Source organism: Hydra vulgaris, chromosome 07 (genome assembly GCF_038396675.1).
Source record: "Hydra vulgaris chromosome 07, alternate assembly HydraT2T_AEP".
Classification (NCBI taxonomy): Eukaryota; Metazoa; Cnidaria; class Hydrozoa; order Anthoathecata; family Hydridae; genus Hydra; species Hydra vulgaris.
The window spans coordinates 27,373,208-27,398,001 of NC_088926.1; the positions used below are offsets into that span (position 1 = coordinate 27,373,208).

The window sequence follows — 24,794 nt, forward strand, 5'->3', positions numbered from 1 at the left end:
CAATCTGGATTAATTATTAAATAGAATGCTAATATTATATGGTGGTTATTGTCGCTAAGGGTGATTAAAAGGTAAGTAAATGATAAACTAATCTAATAAAACTTTATATTATTTCTTTTGTAAACCTTATAAATAGGAAGATAACATATAATTCAGGTAGACTTTGTTTTCAGTTTCTCTCCCAATAGTAAGTAAAACTTTGATATCTTATATTGAAAAAAATACAACCATTCGAATAATTATGGATGGTAGTATATATATATATATATATATATATATATATATATATATATATATATATATATATATATATATATATATATATATATATATATATATATATATATATATATACATATATATATATACATATATATATATATATATATACATATATATATATATATATATATATATATATATATATATATATATATATATATATATATATATATATATATATATATATATATATATATATATATATATATTTATACACACACACAAAACTAAATCATGGTAACCCAAACCATCAAAAGACAAAGATATATAGTTTCACTTAAAAAATATTTGAGTTGACATAAAATTTCGAACTTTAGAACGTTTGAGATAATTATTTGAAGTAAGAGATTTTTTCTCTAATTGACACTGTTATAATTTATTTTATAACAAATTATATTAAATATTTTATTCATCAGAAAACTGATAAAAGATTATCAAAGTAAAGCAATATTAAAATATATTTTATTGTTTCCGAAGAGAGTCTTAAATTTTTTTTGTTTCTGAAGAGTCTTAAATGAGAGTTCATAAAAGATGATTGACAGATGTCGAGTTTAAAAGCAGGTTAATCAGAGAAAAAATTATTTTTAAATGAATCCTGTATTTACATATCTACAGGGCAATTGTGAAAATAGAGTCATTGAAATTAGGCATCTAAAAATAAAAAAATTATTAACTGATTATTTCTTATGCATAAGCAATATTTATGCTTACTTTATAATTTAGTTAAAACTAAATAAATTTTAGAACAGATAATCAACATGTAAATATAATAAATAATTACATATTGATAAATATTACATGTAAAATATTTCATAAAAAAATGTTTCAAGAATATTTATCAAATCTATACATAGTGGAGTGTATGCCCATTACCTGACTTAAATAGGGATAAGTGCAGTGGAGTACACATTATTATATATTAAATGAGGGTTTTAGCTTGGGCTGATAGTCTAGTTAATGAAAAAATCTTTTATAAAAGTTATGAAAAACCTATTTAGATGTAATGCTTTTTAAACAACTTTTTTTTAAATTAATAAAGTTGTTATTAATTATCTTTAAAATCTTCAATTTACTTGTTTATTATCAGGTAATGAATATAGCATTGATGTTTTGAGGGGATCTCTACTCTGGTAATATGTCTTATAAAAAGTTAAAAAATCTGAAACTGTCACACGATGTTTTTGCTCTCAGTTACACCAACACAAAAAAATTAAAAATAAACCCCCAAAATTTGTTGAATATGTAGAAAGTGACTATTCCAAAATAAGTATTCACAAGAAAAAAAACTGACAATTTTTTTCATTGTTCGTTTCATAGTCGAAAAAATAATACAAATAAAACATGAAACAAAACTTGAAAAAAAATTATAAAAATATAATAAATAAAAAATTATAAAATATGATAAAAAAATATAAATATGTATATAACAAAAAATATTATTTCAAATATATTTTTTGCTAAATATTCTTGCTAATTATAATATAATAAATACAATTATTGATTATACTTTTTATTTTTAATCAATTTTATGCTAAATCAATTAACCGAAATTAAATCAATATTTTAATATAATTTTAATTAATCAGAATAATTAAAAAGTCTACTTGTATCTCTTCGTTTACGATTTAATCCTCTCCCTACTGTAAAATTTTTGACCACGCTTAAGCCATCAAGGATTCCTACTAAGTATAAGCCATCTGTATGGTTGCTTATTTCATCCCATGAATAAGTGCTTGGTTTCCTTTTAGGATATAAATTCGATTTTAATTTAACCAAAATGATGTAAATTGCTCTAGACGAAAAAGATATTTTACAAGTTTTTATGGAAAAAACAGAAAAAAAAACAAACAACAACAACAAAGAATAATGAAAAAAACAGTTGCTGCTCCAACTCAAACCCTTAGTTAATGTAGCAACACTTCTATCTAGATAGTCCGCTGATTTATTAACTGAATTCCTATATATATATATATATATATATATATATATATATATATATATATATATATATATATATATATATATATATATATATATATATATATATATATATATATATATATATATATATATATATATATATATATATATATATATATATATATATATATATATATATATATATATATATATATATATATATATATATATATATATATATATATATATATATATATATATATATATATATATATATATATATATATATATATATATATATATATATATATATATATATATATATATATATATATATATATATATATATATATACAGTGTCTCAAAAAATTATCCGACCAAAGACTTTTTTAAATATTTTTCCAAAAAAAAGTGCTGTATTTTCGTAAATTTAGATTTTTTTGGTAAACTCAAGATTAATAAAAATGAAAGAACATGTTTTTAAATAGATTTTATTTATTTTAATGTAAAATATGAATCACAAAATTTTTAGTCTTAAAATAAAGGAACTTAGGTTGTTTTTTTATTGTCAAAAAAATATTCGACCAAACACATTATTTGTTTCAAAATTAATTATTATATAACAAAACAACTATTTTAATACTTTGTTGGGCCTCCCTTTGCTCGGATTACAGCTTGTAGACCTCTAGGCATTGATTAGACTAAAAATTTTGTTTGTTCTAGTTGAATCTTTTCCCAGGCTTCTACAATTGCCACTTTGAGGTTATCTTTTATGGAAAATGACTGATCTCCAATTTTTCGGTCTAAAATTTCCTACAAATATTCAATGGGGTTAAGGTCCAGTATTGTGCGGGTCATTCCAAGACCTCAACATTATTTTCAGCAAACCACTCCTTGGTTTTAGTGGCACTATGCTTGGGATCATTATCTTGCTGAAATATAAATCCCAGATCCTAGCCGAAGTTTTCGAGCAGATGACTTCAAATTTTACTTTAATATGTTTCTGTATTGCACCTTATCCAATATAGTATCAATAAATTGGAGTTTTCCGATACCCTTCCAAACTATTGAACCCCATACCATCACGTTACCGCCACCATAATTGAGAGCTCCGGCTTTTCTGTAATAAAAATTTTTGAAAAAATATTTCAACTTGTGTGTAATAAACCTTATTTGAGAAAGAAACACATGAAAAAAAGATTGGAGTTTGCTAAGAAGTTCAAAAACATGCCGTTAAGTTTCTGGCAAAAGATCCTGTGGGGCGACGAATCGAAATTTAAGTTAAGGTCATCTGATTAAGTCCAAAAAGTTTGGAGAAAAGCCGGAGAAGCCTACAAATTAGGCTGTGTGAGAGGAACTCTCAATTATGGTGGCGGTAACGTGATGGTATGGGGTTCAATAGTTTGGAAGAGTATCGGAAAACTCCAATTTATTGATACTATATTGGATAAGGTGCAATACAGAAACATATTAAAGTAAAATTTGAAGTCATCTGCTCGAAAACTTCGGCTAGGATCTGGGATTTATATTTCAGCAAGATAATGATCCCAAGCATAGTGCCACTAAAACCAAGGAGTGGTTTGCTGAAAATAATGTTGAGGTCTTGGAATGACCCGCACAATACTGGACCTTAACCCCATTGAATATTTGTAGGAAATTTTAGACCGAAAAATTGGAGATCAGTCATTTTCCATAAAAGATAACCTCAAAGTGGCAATTGTAGAAGCCTGGGAAAAGATTCAACTAGAACAAACAAAATTTTTAGTCTAATCAATGCCTAGAGGTCTACAAGCTGTAATCCGAGCAAAGGGAGGCCCAACAAAGTATTAAAATAGTTGTTTTGTTATATAATAATTAATTTTGAAACAAATAATGTGTTTGGTCGAATATTTTTTTGACAATAAAAAAACAACCTAAGTTCCTTTATTTTAAGACTAAAAATTTTGTGATTCATATTTTACATTAAAATAAATAAAATCTATTTAAAAACATGTTCTTTCATTTTTATTAATCTTGAGTTTACCAAAAAAATCTAAATTTACGAAAATACAGCACTTTTTTTTGGAAAAATATTTAAAAAAGTCTTTGGTCGGATAATTTTTTGAGACACTGTATATATATATATATATATATATCCCCAAAGTATCCCCAGACCATGACTCCATCATGGTTGACTGTTTAAATCAAACATTGTTTTATCATGTGTTCTCCAATTAAACAAAAAACATAATGTCAACATTTTTCTTAAAATATTTCAAGCTTTGATTTCTCAGTGAACTAAACTTTAGACCGTTATCCAATCTTTTTGTTTTTTAGCTAATCTCAATCTTTTAACTTTGCTTACATAATTAATTTTTAGCAGCAATGCATTCTTTCAAAGTGAACTTGCAAAACCATTATTTTAGGTTGAAACAAATACTTGTGTTTTCCGTATAGAGTTAAATTCTTCACAAATTTTTAAAAGCAATGTGAGTATGAATTCTTTAACTTTAAAAACAACTTGTTTTTGTGATTTCATGTTGCTCACTCACTCTACTTACAATTAGTTTCACACTTTTTTTGCTCTTATGACTGCATTTTGAGAATCATTTGTTTTGAAAGCAATTATCTATGTTGAATAAGTTTTCTTGTGTAATGCCACAGAAAAAGCTCATTGTTTTACACTCAGCTCTGCTTTTCAAACTATTTGTGTTCAATCAAAACATAAAATATATAGTTTTCTTCAAACTTTATTATTAAGACAATTTCTTTGAACTATTCTATAAGGGTTACAGCACTTAACACAAACAATGTTCAGATTAACTTTCTGCATGAGAATAAATACAAATAAAAACAGTGAAAAAAAAATTATATAGGTCAATATTACAGAAAGATCAGTGAGTGATTTAGGAATTTTAGGTTGGGGGGAGGGGGTATTTGAAATATTTTATTTGCATCTCCTAAAAAAAAAAAGATCCTCCATTTCTAAGATTTATTAGGACTTTTAGTTTCTGGTTGAGGGGGATGCATTATTCCCATCCCCCCTGCATCCATCACTAAAAAAGATTATTACAGCAAAATATATGCAAAGAATTTAATATCTAATGGTGATAAATAAACAATATATGTTCGCAAATCTCTTGTGTAAACCTCTTTAAAAATAAAAGGTCAAAATAAATGCTTAAAAAAAAAAAGCAAGTGTAATTTTATGCTTAAAAAAAACAAACAAATGAACTTAAACATTTGACAGGTAGTGTAAATATACTTCATTGGGTTAATGCGGTATTGATGTAGCGATAGAGCGCTCACTTCATAAGCAAGAAGTTCCAAGTTTGTACCATGTCCCTGGTGGTACTGCACTTAACTTGTTTCTTGTTCATCAAGGTTCATGTTTCTGAGTTGAAGAGTTAGGAGTTGTAACCACAATAATACAAATGACAAAATCTTGCATTATAAGTTGTATGATACAAGTGACTGTAAGTGCCAATAGTAAGTAGCTAAGTTTACTGATGGTATAAGTAAATAAATTTAAAAAAAATATAAATAAGTAAAAAAAATTAATAATATGTATAATATGTATATGTTTTAATATGGATAAGGTTAAAAAACTTTTAAAACTTTTTTAATAATTCCAGTCTTTTTTGCTTAAATTGTTTTGTTTTGTATTTAAAAAATATTAAATCAATTTCCATCAAGCAGATGACTGGAACCTTTGAAAACATTTGTTTTTTTGCACACAGAACAGTGCACTAGTTTGCTAAGTTTGTGAACTTAGATGAGCGTAAAAAATAACGATTTATATAATTTTTTTATGATGATAATTATGTTAAAGTTTATTTTATTATAGGATTATTTTACTTTCATAACATTAAAATGACAAGCTAATATTAAGACTATTATAATTTTTGTGCAAAATTCCAAAAAACCTATAAATATCTTATGCTAAGTGTTATTGTTTGTTATCACCATGATGTTATTGCTGTGATATTTTTTGCTAATAGACAGTTTGGCTTATCTTCTCAATCGGTGTTTATAGTTAAAAATGATTTGTAGAAGTTTCATTACTGCAACATACTATTCCTCATTATTAACTAAAAGTCAAAAACTTTTAAAGTAAATTCATGATATATTAACCTATTGCTTTTTTTAATCTTTAAATGTGGCAATAGTGCTGCTTTGTTAAAAAAATATATTTTCAAACTTCACATTATTTTATGTTTATTCTTTCAAACGAGTTAACATAATACATAACAAATAAATGTGTTATCACTGTTTTCATATTAATTTTATTTCATATTAGGTCCAACTGTTGCTATTGTAAATGATTTAAGAACTCTTTAATGCTAACCATTCTCTAAAAACCAAGATAAAATATTTTAAATTTTCATACCATTTACTTAAGCTATTAAATATTTTTAAGATGTTATAACACCTGTTATAATGAGTATACACTGTTATAATAAGTACTCAATTTATTTTTTAACTTTTAATTATTTTAATTTTACATTAATTCATATAATTATAAATCTACTTTAAATTGTTTGAAAAATCAAAAGTTAGACCTACCTACCTCCAATTAAAAGTGTTAACACATAAAAGTTTACATTGATTATTTTTGTTAAAAATTTATTGTAGATTACTGTGTTGTAGATTACAATGTTATAGATTACAATGTTGTAGATTACAATGTTATAGATTACAATGTTGTAGTCTACAATGTTGTAGATTACAATGTTGTAGATTACAACGTTGTAGATTACTATGTTGTAGATTACTATGTTGTAGATTACTATGTTGTAGGTTTAATAATTATTTTATGGATGCAATGCTCATTTTCTTTGTTAATACATAAAAATTGTTTTAATATTTAATCGTTTTAATATAAATGTTTTAGCAGTTTAATAGATAGAACTAACATATTTAATATACCTAGCTCCCATGATCCACTATAGGAAATGGGTAAAATGCAGAATGCATAAATGTAGAAACTTATAACATGTGAAATGCATGAAAAAAGAGAGAAAATTTGTCCTAACCCTATTGCTGCCCCGATAACAATCCTCAGTGGATGTAGCAGCACTCCTTCATATGTACTCTTTGAATCAATTGATGTAACTACTAAAACGTCCAAGCCCTACCTATATTATTGCTACCTGTTTAAAATTTATGCATTACAGAACTTACCAATGCATTCTACTTTATGAATCCTATTTTGCTTGTTTTCTGATAATTCTTAAAAGTTTAATAAACATTATATGATATTTAACTTAAATGCACACATACACACGATGTTATATTAAATAATTATATAATAGAGAAAAATTATATTTAGGTTAAACATTACGTAACGTAAAAGTAAAATAAAGTATACACTTAACTTACTTTATAGAAACAAACAATAAGTCAGGAAGAACTACTGTCAAAGATGAAGATGTTACAGCAGCTAGTAAAAAATATTTTTATATACTTATCAAAAAATGATGTTAGTAATTAAAAAAGAGTAATCAATATTAGAGATGCCAAAAATAGTGATTTTGTTGAATACAAAATATTTGGGTTGACTCTCCGTCGAATACCTGAATATATGGTAACACTTAGAAAATTTCAAGGGTGACAGTTTCCAACCTGCATTAGTAAAGTGAATGCCGTAGTCACGCTACAGGTATTGACGCGTATTCATTTATATTTGCGTGTTTAGGCATGCTATTTGTTGACTATTTGTTACATCAAACTTTGTTCCTTATAGGTTGTATTTCTTACAACTCATTATGTAAGATATATACACAAAATGTGTAGTTCTATAGTTTAGAGCAATTAGTGGTAACTGTGTTGCTTGCAGTTTATATTAGTAGTTAATTTATTTATAAAATAAATTGTCACCAGAATTTATAAATAAATGAATTGAGTTTACTAAATGCAATTCATTTATTTACAAATTCTATAATTTATTTTAAATCAAAGACCTTAAATACTTGCATTAAAAACGGTATAAATACATTAACAATTAATTATTCTTTAAAAACTATTTAAATTGAAAAGTCAATTTAGTGAACATAAAAAATTTTGTATTCGATTGTCATTTTCCTTGCAAAAAACTATTAAATAATAAGTAACAAAAGCTGTGTTATTTCAAATTTTTGTTTTCAAAAAGCTTTAAAAATGGCAACTTTTAATAAAAAATTACCTATTTGAAAATATTATGAAATTTGTAGGATAGACAATAAACTAGCAGATTGTTTGCTGTGTAAAAGCAAGAGCTCATGTGGTGGAGAAGGAAAAAAAAGCGAGTAAGTAAAACTACTACGTATATTATAACTAAATAAATGTTTTAAAATAGCAAATTATTTACGCTGGTAATTTTTTTATTTCTATTTTTTTGCACAGTAGGTACTTTATTTGCTCTAAGTTAAGTTTAAGTGCTCTTTTCTATTTCCAGCTACAGCTTCTCTGAAAAAACACCTTCAAAACAAGCATTCTAAGCAGTATGCTAAGTTAACTAAAACTCCGCTGGCAAGAAGGAGCAAAAGTTCACTCATTTATACCAACTCTAATATAACAGCTATGCTTAAAAAGAAACAGTTAACTCTGAAAGAGACAGCTGAAAGGAAATTGTGTAGGGATATTGATGATCTAAAATCAATAAAATATCAATATTCAATTGGAGAAATGATTGTCTTATACAACAAACCATTATCACTTGTTAAACGAGTTGGCTTCAACAAGCTCAGTGAAAAGCCAGTACTGCAATACAAAATAACTTGTCATACCTACATAACTGAGAAAACTATCCCTGATATATTTAACAGAATTTGCACTAGAATTGAAACAAGTATTTCACAAGCAACAGCAGTATCCGTGACAGCTGACATGTGGACATGTCAGCACAACAACCATAGCTTCTTAAGTTTCACTGTGCATTGGATATCTCCAGATTTTATTCTTGAACATGCTGTTTTAGCAATGAACTAGTTTCCTGGTTAACATACTGGTGCCCATATAGCAAAAAAACTCAATACTATTGCAGAAAGTTGGAGCATTTCACATAGCAAGATCTATTTTCTTGTCCATGACAATGGAGCCTATATGATAAAAGTTGCACGAGATACAGAATATAATTCTGTCAAGAGTTTTTATTCATTTATTACAACTGGCTGTCAATGTATTACTAAATTCTCAAACAGAAATAACACAGATGGTAACTGCTGCAAAAAGAAGTTTTTTGCTATAGTAGAGTGGTTAAAATCACCCATTTTAACCACTCTACTATAGCAAAAAAAAAAAAAAAGATGCATTTCTCAAGAACTTAAACTACCAGACCACCAATTAATAAAAGACAAAAGCACACGCTGGAGTTCAACATATTATTCATTGGAGCAATTATCAGAGCAAAAGCAAGCTGACTCGCTCGTCTCAGAGTTAATGGAACATGAATTAAACTTCTCAAACCGTTCAAAGAAATTACAAAAATAACCAGCTCGAGTATTTCCTGCATTTCTGAGGTAATTCCACATGTCGTCACGTTGTGGTCAGCTAATGCAAAACAGCATCCAACCTAGCAGAACTTTCTAAGATTTAATTATCATTTTAAGGTAGTAGTATATATAGTGAGCATATTCAAAAGCAGGTAAAATTTAAGAGGAAAATCAGAATCATTTTCTGTCAACAAATGCCAAAAAAATTGTTTTCATTCATCATAAATTACCACTGATAAATTTCAATTATTAAAATTGTTTTAAATAAAATATTGTGTGATTATTTGAATCTCATATATAGAATATATTTATTAATTGAGTAATCTGTTTATTGTATTATTATATTATTTGTATATATAATGCAAAAACTTTCATGTTTCAGTATTTGGTAATCAACCAAATAGTTCGCGATAAATGGCCGAATACCCTATAGTATAAAATGTTGCTATATACACTAAATACCAAATTGTTGCCAAATATTTGTGGCATCTCTAATTAATGTGATCTTAATTTATAGATACTTAATGTTAGGAGTATAAAAAAATTTAAAAAAATACCTAGAATTAAACTTATGTTTTGAATTGCTTCAAAAGATGGTTGAGTTGTTGTAATTGGAAACAGAATTGATTCTGTTGAAGACTGAGTTGTTGTTACTGTTGTAGTTGTAGTAGTTGGAGACTCAATTGTTGTAGTTGGAGGCTGAGTTGTTGTAGTTGGAGACTGAGTTGTTGTAGTTGAAGGCAGAGTTGTTGTAGTTGTAGACTGAGTTGAAGTTAGAGACTGAGTTGTTGTTATTGGAGGTTGAGTTGTTGTTGTTATAGACTGAGTTGTAGTAGTTGGAGACTCAGTTGTTGTAGTTGGAGACTCAGTTACTGTAGTTGAAGGCAGAGTTGTTGTAGTTGTAGACTGAGTTGTAGTTAGAGACTGAGTTGTTGTTGTTGGAGGTTGAGTTGTTGTTGTTATAGACTGAGTTGTAGTAGTTGGAGACTCAGTTGTTGTAGTTGGAGACTCAGTTACTGTAGTTGAAGGCAGAGTTGTTGTAGTTGTAGACTGAGTTGTAGTTAGAGACTGAGTTGTTGTTGTTGGAGGTTGAGTTGTTGTTGTTATAGACTGAGTTGTAGTAGTTGGAGACTCAGTTGTTGTAGTTGGAGGCTGAGTTGCTGTAGTTGGAGACTGAGTTGTTGTAGTTGAAGGCAGAGTTGTGGTAGTTGGAGACTGAGTTGTTGTAGTTAGAGACTGAGTTGTTGTAGTTGGAGGCTGAGTTGTTGTAGTTGGAGACTGAGTTGTTATAGTTGGAAACTGAGTAGTGTTTGTTATTGTTAGAGGTTGAGTTGTTGTTGTTGTAGACTGAGTTGATGTATTTGGAAACTGAGTTTTTGTAGTTAGAGACTGAGTAGTGTTTGTTATTGTTAGAGGTTGAGTTGTTGTTGATGTAGACTGAGTTGTTGTAGTTGGAGACTGAGTTGTTGCTGTCGTAGATTGAGTTGTTGTTGTTGGAGACTGAGTTGTTGTTGCTGTCGTTGGAGGTTGAGTTGTTGCAGTTGTAGATTGAGTTGTTGTAGTTGGAGACTGAGTTGTTGTAGATGGAGGCTGAGTTGTTGTTATTGATGACTGAGTTGTCGTTGTTGGAGATTGAGTTGTTGTTGTTGTAAACTGAGTTGTTGTAGTTGGAGACTGAGTTGTTGCTGTCGTAGATTGAGTAATTGTTGTTGGTGACTGAGTTGTTGTAGTTGGAGACTGAGAAGTGTTTGTTGTTGCTAAAGGTTGAGTTGTTGTTGTTGTAGACTGAGTTGTTGTAATTGGGGACTGAGTTGTTGTAGTTAGAGACTGAGTTGTTGTTGCTGAAGATTGAGTTGTTGTTATTGGAGGTTGAGTTGTTGTAGTTGTAAATTGAGTTATTGTAGCTGGAGACTGAGTTGTTGTAGATGGAGGCTGAGTTGTTAATGTTGGAGACTGAGTTGTTGTTATTAATGACTGAGTTGTTGTTGTTGGAGATTGAGTTGTTGTTGTTATTGTTGGAGGTTGAGTTGTTGTTGTTGGAGGTTGAGTTGTTGTTGTTGTAGATTGAGTTATTGTTGCTGATGGCTGAGTTGTTGTAGTTGGAGACTGAGTTGTTGTTGTTGGAGACTGAGTTGTTTTTGCTGAAGATTGAGTTGTTGTTGTTGTTGTTGGAGGTTGAGTTGTTGTTGTTGTTGTTGGAGGTTGAGTTGTTGCAGTTGTAGATTGAGTTGTTGTAGTTACAGACTGTGTTGTTGTAGTTAGAGACTGAGTAGTGTTTGTTGTTGTTAAAGGTTGAGTTGTTGTTGTTGGTGACTGAGTTGTTGTAGTTGGAGACTGAGTTCTCAATGTCGGAGACTGAGCTGTTGTTGATGGAGACTGAGTTGTTGTTACTGAAGATTGAGTTGTTGTTGTTGTTGGAGGTTGAGTTGTTGTATTTGGATACTGAGTTGTTGCTGTCGTAGATTGAGTTGTTGTTGTTGGTGACTGAGTTGTTGTAGTTGGAGACTGAGTTGTTGCTGTGGTAGATTGAGTTGTAGTTGTTGGTGACTGAGTTGTTGTATTTGGAGACTGAGTTGTTGTTATTGATGACTTAGTTGTTGTTGTTGGAGATTGAGTTGTTGTTGTTGTTGTTGTTGGAGGTTGATTTGTTGCTATTGTAGACTGAGTTGTTGTAGTTGGAGACTGAGTTGTTGCTGTCGTAGATTGAGTTGTTGTTGTTGGTGACTGAGTTGTTGTAGTTGGAGAATGAGTTGTTGCTGTCGTAGATTGAGTTGTTGTTGTTGGTGACTGAGTTGTTGTTGTTGGAGACTGAGTTGTTGTTGCTGAAGATTGAGTTGTTGTTGTTGTTGTTGTTGTTGGAGGTTGAGTTGTTGTAGTTGTAGATTGAGTTGATGTAGTTGGAGACTGAGTTGTTGTATTTGGAGACTGAGTTGTTGTTATTGATGACTTAGTTGTCGTTGTTGGAGATTGAGTTGTTGTTGTTGTTGTGTGAGGTTGATTTGTTGTTTTTGTAGACTGAGTTGTTGTAGTTGGAGACTGTGTTGTTGTAGATGGAGACTGAGTTGTTGCTGTCGTAGATTGAGTTGTTGTTGTTGGTGACTGAGTTGTTGTAGTTGGAGGCAGAGTTGTTGTAGTTGGAGACTGTGTTGTTATTATTGCTGGTGGTTGAGCTGTTGTAGATTTTATTAGCAGTGTTGGTTTTGAAGCTTAAAATAAAAATTAATCAAAAAATAACCCAAGCTTTTATATCAAACTTTATTTTAAATAAAAGTGTTTATAATAATAATAATTCAAAATAAATAGAAAACTAGAAATACAGTAATAAATTATTGATAATGTTCTATAAAATATAGAGGATATAAATTTTTTTTTCAATTTATGAAGAACTATATTTTTAATATAATAAGCTATAAAGTATAATTTTTATTTACAAAGTTGCTTTATAACATTGGATTGTGTCAAATTGATTTAGAATAAGGTTATTATACAAACGTAGTGCTCTATGGAAAAAACCAATAAAGATATTATTGATAATCTTAGTGTCATTATATGAATTTGCTTTAAGTTTTGTTTTTTAAACATTTGTGATTGCATTTTTGCAATATATTTTAAAACTATATGTACCTTTTTAATTGTTAGATAGTGAAATATCATGAGAGTTTGATGTATTGGTATGCCTAGTTGGAAGATTCAACTGTGTATTGAATACTTTTATGTTGCTTACTAAGTAGATCTAAAAACTTTTAGGCACCTTCTTTTACCCGAAACCTTGAATGTATATCATCAACATAGTTTTTAAATAATTTGACTCAAATTTTATTGTTAAGCACCATTGAGAGAGCATTACTTTAACAATATATATTAGCATATCCATTGTTCCTTAAAACACTTGGCAATCACCTCCATTAGAGCTAAGCTTATTTCTGGAGTTTTTGAGCTCATAAATATCATTTTTTGTATAAAAAAAATAGCAATCAGAATACATAGTTCTAAAAGTAACCTGATATCTTCAAAAGTTAATTTATAAATAAAGATCTGGTTGTTTCTTAACCTTAACTAATATAACAATTACTTCTATATTTGGTACCAAAGGCGCTTGGGTAGATATTTTTTTTGGTAAAATGCCCTAGCTTATGAATTTGGTGAAGAACTTAAATAGTTGGGTCCCAATTAAATTTTGTAATAATATTGTAAAAACATTGTTAATATCACAAAATTAAATATATTTTTAACAAATAGAGTTAAGCCATGAAAAGATATATTTATATAAATAAACTAAAATGATGATAAAATTTTTTCAGCCCACCCTAATATATATATATATATATATATATATATATATATATATATATATATATATATATATATATATATATATATATATATATATATATATATATATATATATATATATATATATATATATATATATATATATATATATATATATATATATATATATATATATATATTTATATATATATATATATATATATATATATATATATATATATATATTTATATATATATATATATATATATATATATATATATATATATATATATATATATATATATATAAATATTAGGGTGGGCTGAAATATATATATATATATATATATATATATATACATATATATATATTCATATATATATACATATATATATATATATATATAAATATGTATGTATGTATCTATATATATGTATGTGTTTGATATATATATATATAAAGATATATATATATATATGTATATAATATATATATATATATATATATATGTATATATATATATATATATATATATATATATATATATATATATATATATGTATCTATATATATATATTTTTTTATTTATATATATATATATACAGGCCCACCCTAATATATATATATATATATATATATATTAGGGTGGGCCTAAAAAAATTTATTTCTGATTTTTGACTTGCTACACTGCAAAAAACTTGTCTTTAGAGTACTTAAGGAAAATGCAAAAAAAAAAATTAATGTTTTATGTCTGGAGCTAGCGCATCACGCTTGAATAATCAAAAAAATTTCCCTTTTTTATAACTTTCTAACAAATGAAATGAAATTGAATAAATTCTTTAACAAATATCTAGAGATAATTTAGGTAGAAAAAAGTATTGCAATGATAAATAAGAAATCTTTTTTTTTATTAAAAAATCATCTTTTCCATTAAAACTTTTTTGAAGAAATATATTCTTTTGCTTTTTACTAATTTCTGTCAGTAGTTTAAAATATGATTTGTTTGAAAAATTAGCGATTGAGGATCTGGAGCTATGTGAAGTTCTTATAATGCCATCTCTTGAATTGAAGCCAGCTACTTTTTGTAAAGCCTCTGTTACAAGCTTTATGCATTGTTCTACTGCTTGGGTGTGACATGGAAACTTTTCAAAGTTCCACTCAGCCACTGTTTCACCTGATTGGATCTTTGACCAAATATCTTTATCTAAGACTCTTCGCAACAAAGGTGGCGGCAAAAGCGTAGTAGTGCTCAATCAATCATCTCTGTATAGTTGGTAGCAAGAAAATTAATTTTGGGTGGTTGAAAACTCCTGATAAACTTTCTTTGAGAAGCTAGGCTTCTTGCCTTTATAATTCTTCTAAAACCAAATTCCCTAATATGAACACGTTTGTCTACTACCATTGTTAAAAGTAAGTTTTCTGAATGTTCAAAAAAAGCGTTTCTCTCAATTACTGGGTCTATTACTTTTAGCAAATCATTGGGCAGGAATCTTGACAATTTTATCATTTCAAATACATGTTCTGCTCTATTTGTGAAGTATTTACTTTTTTTATATGAAACCATCCAGGAACATATGATTTTAAAAGAAAAGAAATTAAGATTTTGTGCTCCCCTTTGGGGTTTCAAGGCTCAAATACAATCGTAAAACTCTGCTCGCAGTTGTTAAACACCTCGAGTGTGAAGTTGTTCCAGATTTACAAACAGATAAATCTTCAGAACAACTGCCTGATTTAATAGCAGAACTTATATCCAACAAGAACTGCTAATCTTTGCTTAAAGTTTTGCAGTCAATTTTTGGAAATTCACAATCGGCACTGAAAAATTTTACCACTGGCAATTTCTCACACTTATTAAGCTGTGCACCAATTGGACTGCTAAATCATTTTGGGCCTGTCATTTCTATGTCTAACGTTTGAAATAAATGCCGGAATAGCAACTCGTTGAAGTGTAACAGGCAAATCCCCCACTGCAGTGATCTTTTTACATGTTTTTCAATTGTAAGAATAATGCCAGACCTCCATTTCGTGTCAGTGACAGTGCAATTGCATCTGATTACATCCAGTTCATGAAATGAAAATCCAGCTTCATTCAAATATGAAATAGTGCTACTGGCAATGTTTTAAACTCTTAGCATTTCATTGGGCAGGAATCTTGACAATTTTATCATTTCAAATGCATGTTTTGCTTCATTTGTAAAGTATTTACTTTTTTTTATAGAAACCATCCATGGACATATGATTTTAAAAGAAAAGAAACTAAGTAAAATTTTCGGACCACCCCTAATATATATATATATATATATATATAAATATATATATATATATATATAAATATATATATATATATATATATATATATATATATATATATATATATATATATATATATATATATATATATATATATATATATATATATATATATATATGTATATATATGTACATAGAGTGGGTTTTTCCCAGTCTATGTACATGCTTTCTTTGAGTTTTAATATAAATTTGTTGGAGGCCGAATCCAAAATTAAAAAATTACCATGATTAAAACTATTAAAACAGTTTTCATTTGAATGAATATGTTTATAAATGTATGAGTTTTGATCCCTTTTTTGGTGCTTAATTATTCGTATCTTTAAATGGCGAGTAGTTTCACCAACATAACAGGATTTACAACCTGCGCATTCAAATTATAGACAACGTATGAATTAAAGTCTGTAGGAAAGGGATCTTTTGCAGAAAAATTTTTGAAATTTTGAATGAAGTAAAAACCAATCTTACGGTGACTGATTTACAATATCTTTTAATGATTGTGTTTAGTCTCTGCTTAGTTAAATCAGATATTTTTCCAATATAAGAAAGTTTAAAATATTAACAATTTTGTAGGTTTTCCGAACGCGATGAAATGTCGATATTGGTGTTGTTAATATCAGAGCTATGGATTTTCTGAATCAACCAAGACAGGTACAAGCTGCGCTTGAGAACTTTAAAAAGATCGTTAATATCATGACTAAGACCGAGACTAGTGTTGTTTATTTTATAAGCTCTATTGATTAAACTTTTAGCCAGACTAACTTTGTATGAAAATGAAGTAAAACTAAAGAGTCCCAAGAAAATTATCTTATGAAAAACAGTGGTAATTGTGGAATTGTTTGTTTTAATTAGAGTTAGATCCAAAAATGATATTTTTAATTGAATTTTTTTTTCCATTGGAAAAGTAATGGAATTATGTTTATTATTGATATACTCCAAAAATAAATTGGCATGATTTTCGGAAGTGAAAGCAGCAAAAATGTCATCTACATACCGTTTATAAAAAGCTGGTTTTTCTTCCTTATATAATTTGAGCCATTTATCTTCAAAATTTCCCATGAAAAGATAAGCAAGAACAGGTGCTAAGGGAGTACCCATAGCAATACCATCAATTTGGTCATAAATTTGTCCTTTAAAGAAAAAATAAGTTTGAGATGTTGCAAAATTGAAGAGTTTTTTTAAATCACTTTTTACTAATTTTAAGATTAACTTTACTATTTATAATGCTATTGACGACAATATCTATTGTTTCTTGCAGTGGAATATTAACGTATAAACTTGTAATATTGTAGGATACTAAAAAATGTTTATTTTAACATTACCGGTACTTTTATCTTTTAAAAACATTTGTTAAATTATTTAATTGCATTTTTATTGCATTTTTTAATATAAGGTCTCTATTAATTCAGCTTAATTTTACTAATTTGATTTAACCATTTTAATATATTTTAACTGATGATGGCTATGATATAGTCGAAACATGTATTTATAAAATAAATGATTTTGATAAAAATTAAAAAAATTGTCTTATTTAGAATATATATATATATGTATATACATATATATATATATATATATATATATATATATATATATATATATATATATATATATATATATATATATATATATATATATATATATATATATTACAAATGTTTGTAATCAATTGATATATAAAGCCAAATAGTCCACTAAGAGTTCACCCCAAAAACAAAAATTAGTTTTAGTTTGTTATAGATAAAGAATTATTTTCATAGTTAACAATTATTTCTATAATTAACAATTAAATCTATAATTAGCAATTATAACTAACAACTGTTAGTTTATCTGTCAAATCTCACAATATCTCAACAAAATTCAGAAAACCTGCAAAATTCATCAGATTTACTTGACCAACCTGAGACTAATTTAACCCTGGGAGTTTCAACTTTGTATTTTAGTGTTGATAGATTGTATGAATTTGATCAGCAAAAACTAAAAAGATGGTCACTTATATGGAATTACCTAATTAGTGGGAAATGCTAATTTATAGGTTTCAATCTTATACTTTTATTTATTATTTACTATTACACTATTTCTTTATATGTCTTCACTTAAAACCAACTCACTCAATCACATTCCTCTACATTAATAATCTTTTTTACACTCTTAATACTGGTTACTATGGTTACTGGTTACTCCTAACTATGGCTTTGTTTTCTGATGATACAACAATATATTTAATTATTGAAAAAAAGTTATTAGATTTTGATTGTTTGAACTGTTAGCTAATTTTGATAGTGATGCCTTGATTGGTCAACTTTAAAAAAAAATTCCTGCCAATCATAATCAGAACCATGTTGACATTCCTATATTGAAACTTTCAATTTACTTTTATTTTCTTAAATTTACCTCCCCAAGGCTACTATTGGCCACTACAGTCAAGATATTAATTTTAAGTAGTTATAACAGTCAAGCAAATTATTTTTTTACATTTATTTGCAACTCACTATCAGTCCTTAATTCCAAGACAAAGCAGCTGAGCAGAGAATTAGGTTGACTGCTAGATATTCAAAGGCGTAGGGTAGATTAGGGTAGGGTAGTGTAGACCCTTGACACTTTTATTGTGAGCCAAGTGCTATACCACTGGTCTACTACTGCATACATACTACAGTATTTGCCATTTTTTAAAACCTGATTCTATTCTTAACCTTTATAAATTTCTTATGAAATACTGTTGTCATATTTGAGTTGTGTAATGATGCCCTCTTCCTGCTTTTCCATAAAAGTAATTAAACAGGTTCTGTAAAAGAAGATAAGCCACTGTTACATCTTAAAGTTGCCTTTGTTACATCTAAAAAATGAGCTTGTGTTACATCTTAAAGTTGTGTCTCTTTTTATAATAAATACAATCCATAAAATTAGATCATTTATAAATTCATGTATAAAGTCACACCACATCATTTATAAATTCAAGTATAAAGTCACATCACATAATTTATAAATTCATGTATAAAGTCACACCACATCATTTATAAAATCATGTATAGAGCTTTTTAAGATTTCTGTTAAGATTTTTCTTGCTCTTAAACTATTTTGTTTATTTACTACTAACTTCAAACTTGAATAATAGCTGCCAACATCCTTGATGGGAGTAATTTTAAAATTCACTAATAGTTGCCAAAGATTTACTTTAGTTTACATATATTCATGAGTATACTTTTTAATTATATATATTTTTAAATACATTTTAAATTTCAGAATATAAAATATATTTTACATAATTATACTGTACTTATATGTATTATTACAATTATAAAAATTATTAGGTAGTGTTTAACTTAATTAGCTTATATAATTGTTTTGAACTAAGTAAAAAAAAGTAACGAAAAAAGCATTTATATTACTTTATTGACTTAACATTTATTATGTGTCATATTTCGAGAGTCTATTTTAGAGTTTGTATTTCAGATCATTAGCCTATTATTATTTTTATTCCTGATGAAAATGTATATAAATCCCGAAATATAGTAGTAAAAACAAATATTTTATAACAAGTAAAAACAAATATTAGTATAGAATGACTTCTGTCAAAAGAAGATAATATATTTAAAATTCTTCAGATATCAAAATTTAAACTCTAAAATTGTTATTATGTAGTGCTCCGTAATAAGACCATTTAAACTTCTTGGAGCACCTTAATAACCACACACACACAAAAAAAATCTGTGCTCTATACATGATCTTGTATAAAATGGTAATGACATTCTAATGACTTCATTAAAATTTAGTTTGCTATACAAGTTTATATTTAAATTACTTCATTGACATTTATTAGGTGTTCGTATTTCGAGAGTCTATTTTAGAGTTTGTATTTCAGATCATTAGATAATCATTAGCCTATTATTATTTTTATTCCTGATGCACCTGTATATAAATCCTGAAATGTAGTAGTAAAAATAAATATTATTAACAAGTAAAAATAAATATCAGTAACAAGTAAAAACAAATATTTTATAACAAGTAAAAATAAATATTAGTATAGAATGACTTCTGTCAAAAGAAGATAATATATTTAAAATTCTTCAGATAAAATGTTATTTAAACAACTTAAAATAAATTTATATTTTAAGAAAAAAGACACAAAATTTAAAAATTGTACACAAAAAAAAATAAAAAACTTCAGAAGTTAAAACATCAGTTATTGCATTTGTTTATACTCACTTATAACTGCTGTTGTAGTTTCAGTTGTATTAATTAAACATGATTGAAATACTTGTAAACAATATTCATCACCAGAATGATATTTACAAAATCTCAGTAAACACGAGCAGTAAACTTTTTCTACAGAAACAAATATAAAAGACAGGTGTAAAATTTTATCATCTTTAAAATTACATAAAAATACTGTTGTATATACTATTTACATTACATCAAATATTTAATTTAGTCCGCTGGAAAGCTCCTTATATAAATAAATTTAATAATTTATAACAGAAAAAATCTCAACAAATAGAATTCTTTTCAAAAAAATAATATTATTAATACTTTCAAAATGTTTTGTTTAACAAAGTATTATTAAATCTTTAAACATTTATTTAATCATGATTTTTTTTTTTTTTTCTTATTTAATTAATAATGAAATGTTAACACTTGTTCAAAGTTGTTCCTTATTTCAACCATAATTGCCAAGCAATTTGAAAATATCAATTTTGTAATGTATGTTAGTTTTAGTATATATTTACAAATAAAACTTAGAGGAGGTAATTTCTAGGACAGTGCATGAATACAAGCCCTGCTTCTTGAAGTGTAAGCAGGTAACTACATAGTACAATTTATGTACAATATATTGTCTAAAAAATGTAAAGTCTGAGGAAGTAGCCTTCCTGTCCGGTGTTCTGAAAGGATCAATTTTATGACCATAACTTTCTTAAATAACTTAGCATACTCAAATATTTGAATATCATAATGAATGCAGACAATATAGTAATTCTGTTCAGCAAGGGATAAAGATGTAATAGAAAGTAGGCTATCAGAGGACTTAAAAAACATTTCTCCTTTTTTTTTTTAAACTGTGCTGGTGCTAGTTTTGCTGGTGTAAAAAACACAATGGTGTTTGGTACACCAGCAAAACTAAAAAATTATGTGCTGAAGTTGCAAAATGAAAAAGTGCAGATAAACTTTGTGTGCTTCTATAAATATCTGGGCAATATCGTAGACAATACTCTTACATTAGATATAAATTTTGAATCTTCATACAAGGAAGCTAGTGCACGTCTGAGATTATTAGCTAACTTAAGACCAAATATAAGTGAAGAAGCCGCTAAAAATGTTTATATTAGTATGATAGTACCTTTACCTACCTATAATGAAACAATTAAATTACTTAATACCAAAACCCAGATGAAAAAATTGCCTTAAATTGAACAAAAAGAAAGAAAAAATAATGCATAAGATCTTCCTTTATCAAAAATAGAACACCTAGTTAAGAAAAAAGCTTGTATACTTGTTAGAAAATGTCAAGATAGCAATGTATGCAATAACTTACACAAATTTATATAACTATTTTATATTAATTCAACATCCTACCAAACTAGAAATAACCAAGTCTCTTTAAAAATACCAATTGTGAAATTGGCTTTGTGAATAAGTCTATTTATTTTACTTGTGCTTCTTTATACAATGAACTTCCGATAATGATGAGACAATCAAAAGATTTCAGAACTTTTCTATACTGCACTTAATTTCAAGAAAAATTTAAAAATTTTGAATTATTATTGTTTTATGAGTTTCCTAGACCACCTTCATGATGATTTCTAATTTATTTGTTCAAAATTTTTTTTTATCTGCATTTTTTTTACATCAAGACATTTTCATAAAGTACTATAACAGGACAAAATTTTTCAACATACTTTGTTGTTGAAGGTCAATTTTTAGACATAATGTTATCGCAACATTTAGGAACATTTAACTTTTCTATTTTGCTAATTTGGTTTAAGAGTTTATATGGTCAATAATGGGCAACTAAAGTTTTATTTCTGCCCCCTGTATAGAGAGCTTAATCATGGTTGATTACCAACAAGGAAAACAAGAAGAAATCACTCAATAATTTAAAGATACACTTTCTCAATATATATATATATATATATATATATACATATATAAATAGATAGATAGAAAGATAGAAAGATAGATAGATATTATGGTGCCTTAAAACCCTCTTTAGATAGAAAACGGTTATCTTTTGTGTTAACCCATTTTTAGATTTTATTGCAGAAAAACTAGTTTTTATATTAAAAATAAAAAATATGAATTTCTATAAGTTATTTGATATCTTCTTTTACAATTTATTTTTTTTGGATTTATATAAAACTTCCCTTCATTTGAGTACTAAGTTGATCTATTTTCAAAGAAATTTTTTCAAAACAATAGCAGGGACCCATTGAATAGAAAATGGACTTGAGGATGTATTAAATATTGGATAATAAAACTTAAATTATTCACAAAAGATAACCACAGCACATAAAAAAATCCAAGTTCTGATTTTTATCTAAAGGAGGTTAAAGACACACTAATATATATATATATATATATATATATATATATATATATATATATATATATATATATATATATATATATTATATATATAAATATATATAAATATATATAGATATATGCATATATATATGTATATATATATACATATATATATATATGTGTGTGTATATATATATATATATATATATATATATATATATATATATATATATATATATATATGTATGTATATATACACACACATACATAAAACTTTTGACAAAGTCTTTCTTCATATGGTGAATCTGGTAAAGTTTTTGAGATAACTAAATCATTTTTTTCTAAACACTTTATCAAAGTCATCCTCGAAGACCAACACTCTTCTTTGTTTCCTACTTGCCCCTGTATTGTTTCTTATGTACATTAATGATCTTCCCGACAACCTTACATCTAAAGTAGCTCTTTTTGCTAATGACTCAACTTTATACTCTTGTCTTGACAAAAAATTTTCACTTTTTGATTGCTTAGAACAGGCAGCAGATATTGAATCTGATCTCACTTTTAAAACAGGTTGGGGCTTACAGTAACTTGTAAATTTTAACCCAGTTTTAAAAAAACTCAGTTATTTACTTGAAACAATTATTGCAATACAGTTGACATTCCTATATTAACGAATGGCAACCCTCTCACTGAGTCCTCTTCTTTACATCTTTTTGAATTACTGTTTACTACTAACCTTTCATGTAAACCATACATGCACTCAATTGCTAAATTAGCATCCGCTAAGGTTGCTTCTCTTTATCATACTCACCATTTTCTCACCCCTGATTCCATTCTCTACCTCTACAAATCTCCTATTCGTCCCTGTATGGAATACTGTTGTCATAATTATGCTGGTTCTTCTAATGATGCTCTTTCTTTTCTAAAGTCCAAAAACATTGTAAATGTAGTTGGACCTGCTCTATCTGCTAAGCTTGAACCTCTTTCCAATCATTGTAAAGTTGCATCTCTTTCTCTTTTCTACAAATACTATCATGGGCACTGCTCAAAGGAGTTATTATCTCTTGTTTCATCAACTAAAACGAAATCTTACTTGACTAGTATTCAGCTAAATCTCATCATTTACTGCAGACGAGTTCGATCCCCACCATGTCCCTGGTAGTACCGCACTTAACTTGATTCTCCCTGCAGCAGCCTTGTTTGTCAAGGTTTGTGTTTCAGAATTATAGATTTGAGAGAGGGTTATAACAACAGTTAAGTAGCCTCCTTGTCTGTAGAGGCCTTCTTGGCCTTGGGCAGGTGAATTAACAAAAAAAAAATCTGTCCCTGCATGCACAAAAAAATTTTATTTCTCTAGTTTTTCCCCCGCATTTTAACCCTTTGGAACTCTCTTCCATCTTCATGTTTCCCTGACTCATACAACCTACAAGTCTTTTTTCAACTGTTTTCTTGCTTTTTAACTCTATTCTTTGTATTCTAGTAACTCTCAACTAAATAGTGGTTGGTTGCAGCCTTGTTGGGAGTGAATCAGATAAAATAAAATTTATATATAATCCAAAATATAAATAATGATATTGCCATTTAAGTTAAATTTAGCTAAAATAATAAATTTTTAAATATTTCCCAAAAAAAATAAAAAAAACGAACTCCTGCGGGTTTTTTCCCCAAAAAACAACAACAAAAAAACAAGAACCAAAAAAACATGTCTCATCTCTATGATTGCAACTTTTCTAGATTTCTAGATAGTGTTGTCTCGGTCTTAATGTGTATTTTTATCACTATAACCTTTTTTTTATCTCCATAACCATATCTCCATAAGTTGACTATTTTACCTTTATATTTCACTAGGTAATAATTAGAAAACTGGGTACAAGTGCTATTACAGGTATTTTTTAAAAAATGGCAACTAATTCTAAAATCATAGTATTTAAACAAAATCTGTTTTTAGGTAATGTATTCTCTTTTTCATTTCCAGTAACCTATGTGGTATCACAAAGTTTCAGCATTGGCCCCATCATTTTTTTTATTTATATTAATAA

At 27.2% G+C, this 24,794-nt stretch overlaps 1 protein-coding gene across 2 annotated transcripts in view; it reads right to left on the bottom strand.

Annotated features, from left to right (window-relative positions):
- LOC105848244 (mucin-2) overlaps nt 1–24,794 on the bottom strand; it is a 142,014-nt gene that overhangs the window by 24,705 nt on the left and 92,515 nt on the right. For both annotated transcript variants that reach the window (XR_010639652.1, XM_065801528.1), the window contains exons 14-17: nt 20,440–20,559; nt 10,211–12,859; nt 7,564–7,624; nt 1,887–2,074 (exon numbers count right to left, since the gene is read on the bottom strand). Coding sequence is in view for 1 of the 2 variants with exons in the window: in XM_065801528.1 (XP_065657600.1) it covers nt 1,887–2,074; nt 7,564–7,624; nt 10,211–12,859; nt 20,440–20,559 (3,018 nt within the window). In the remaining variant the exon portion in view is untranslated. The remainder of the gene's footprint in view (nt 1–1,886; nt 2,075–7,563; nt 7,625–10,210; nt 12,860–20,439; nt 20,560–24,794) is intronic.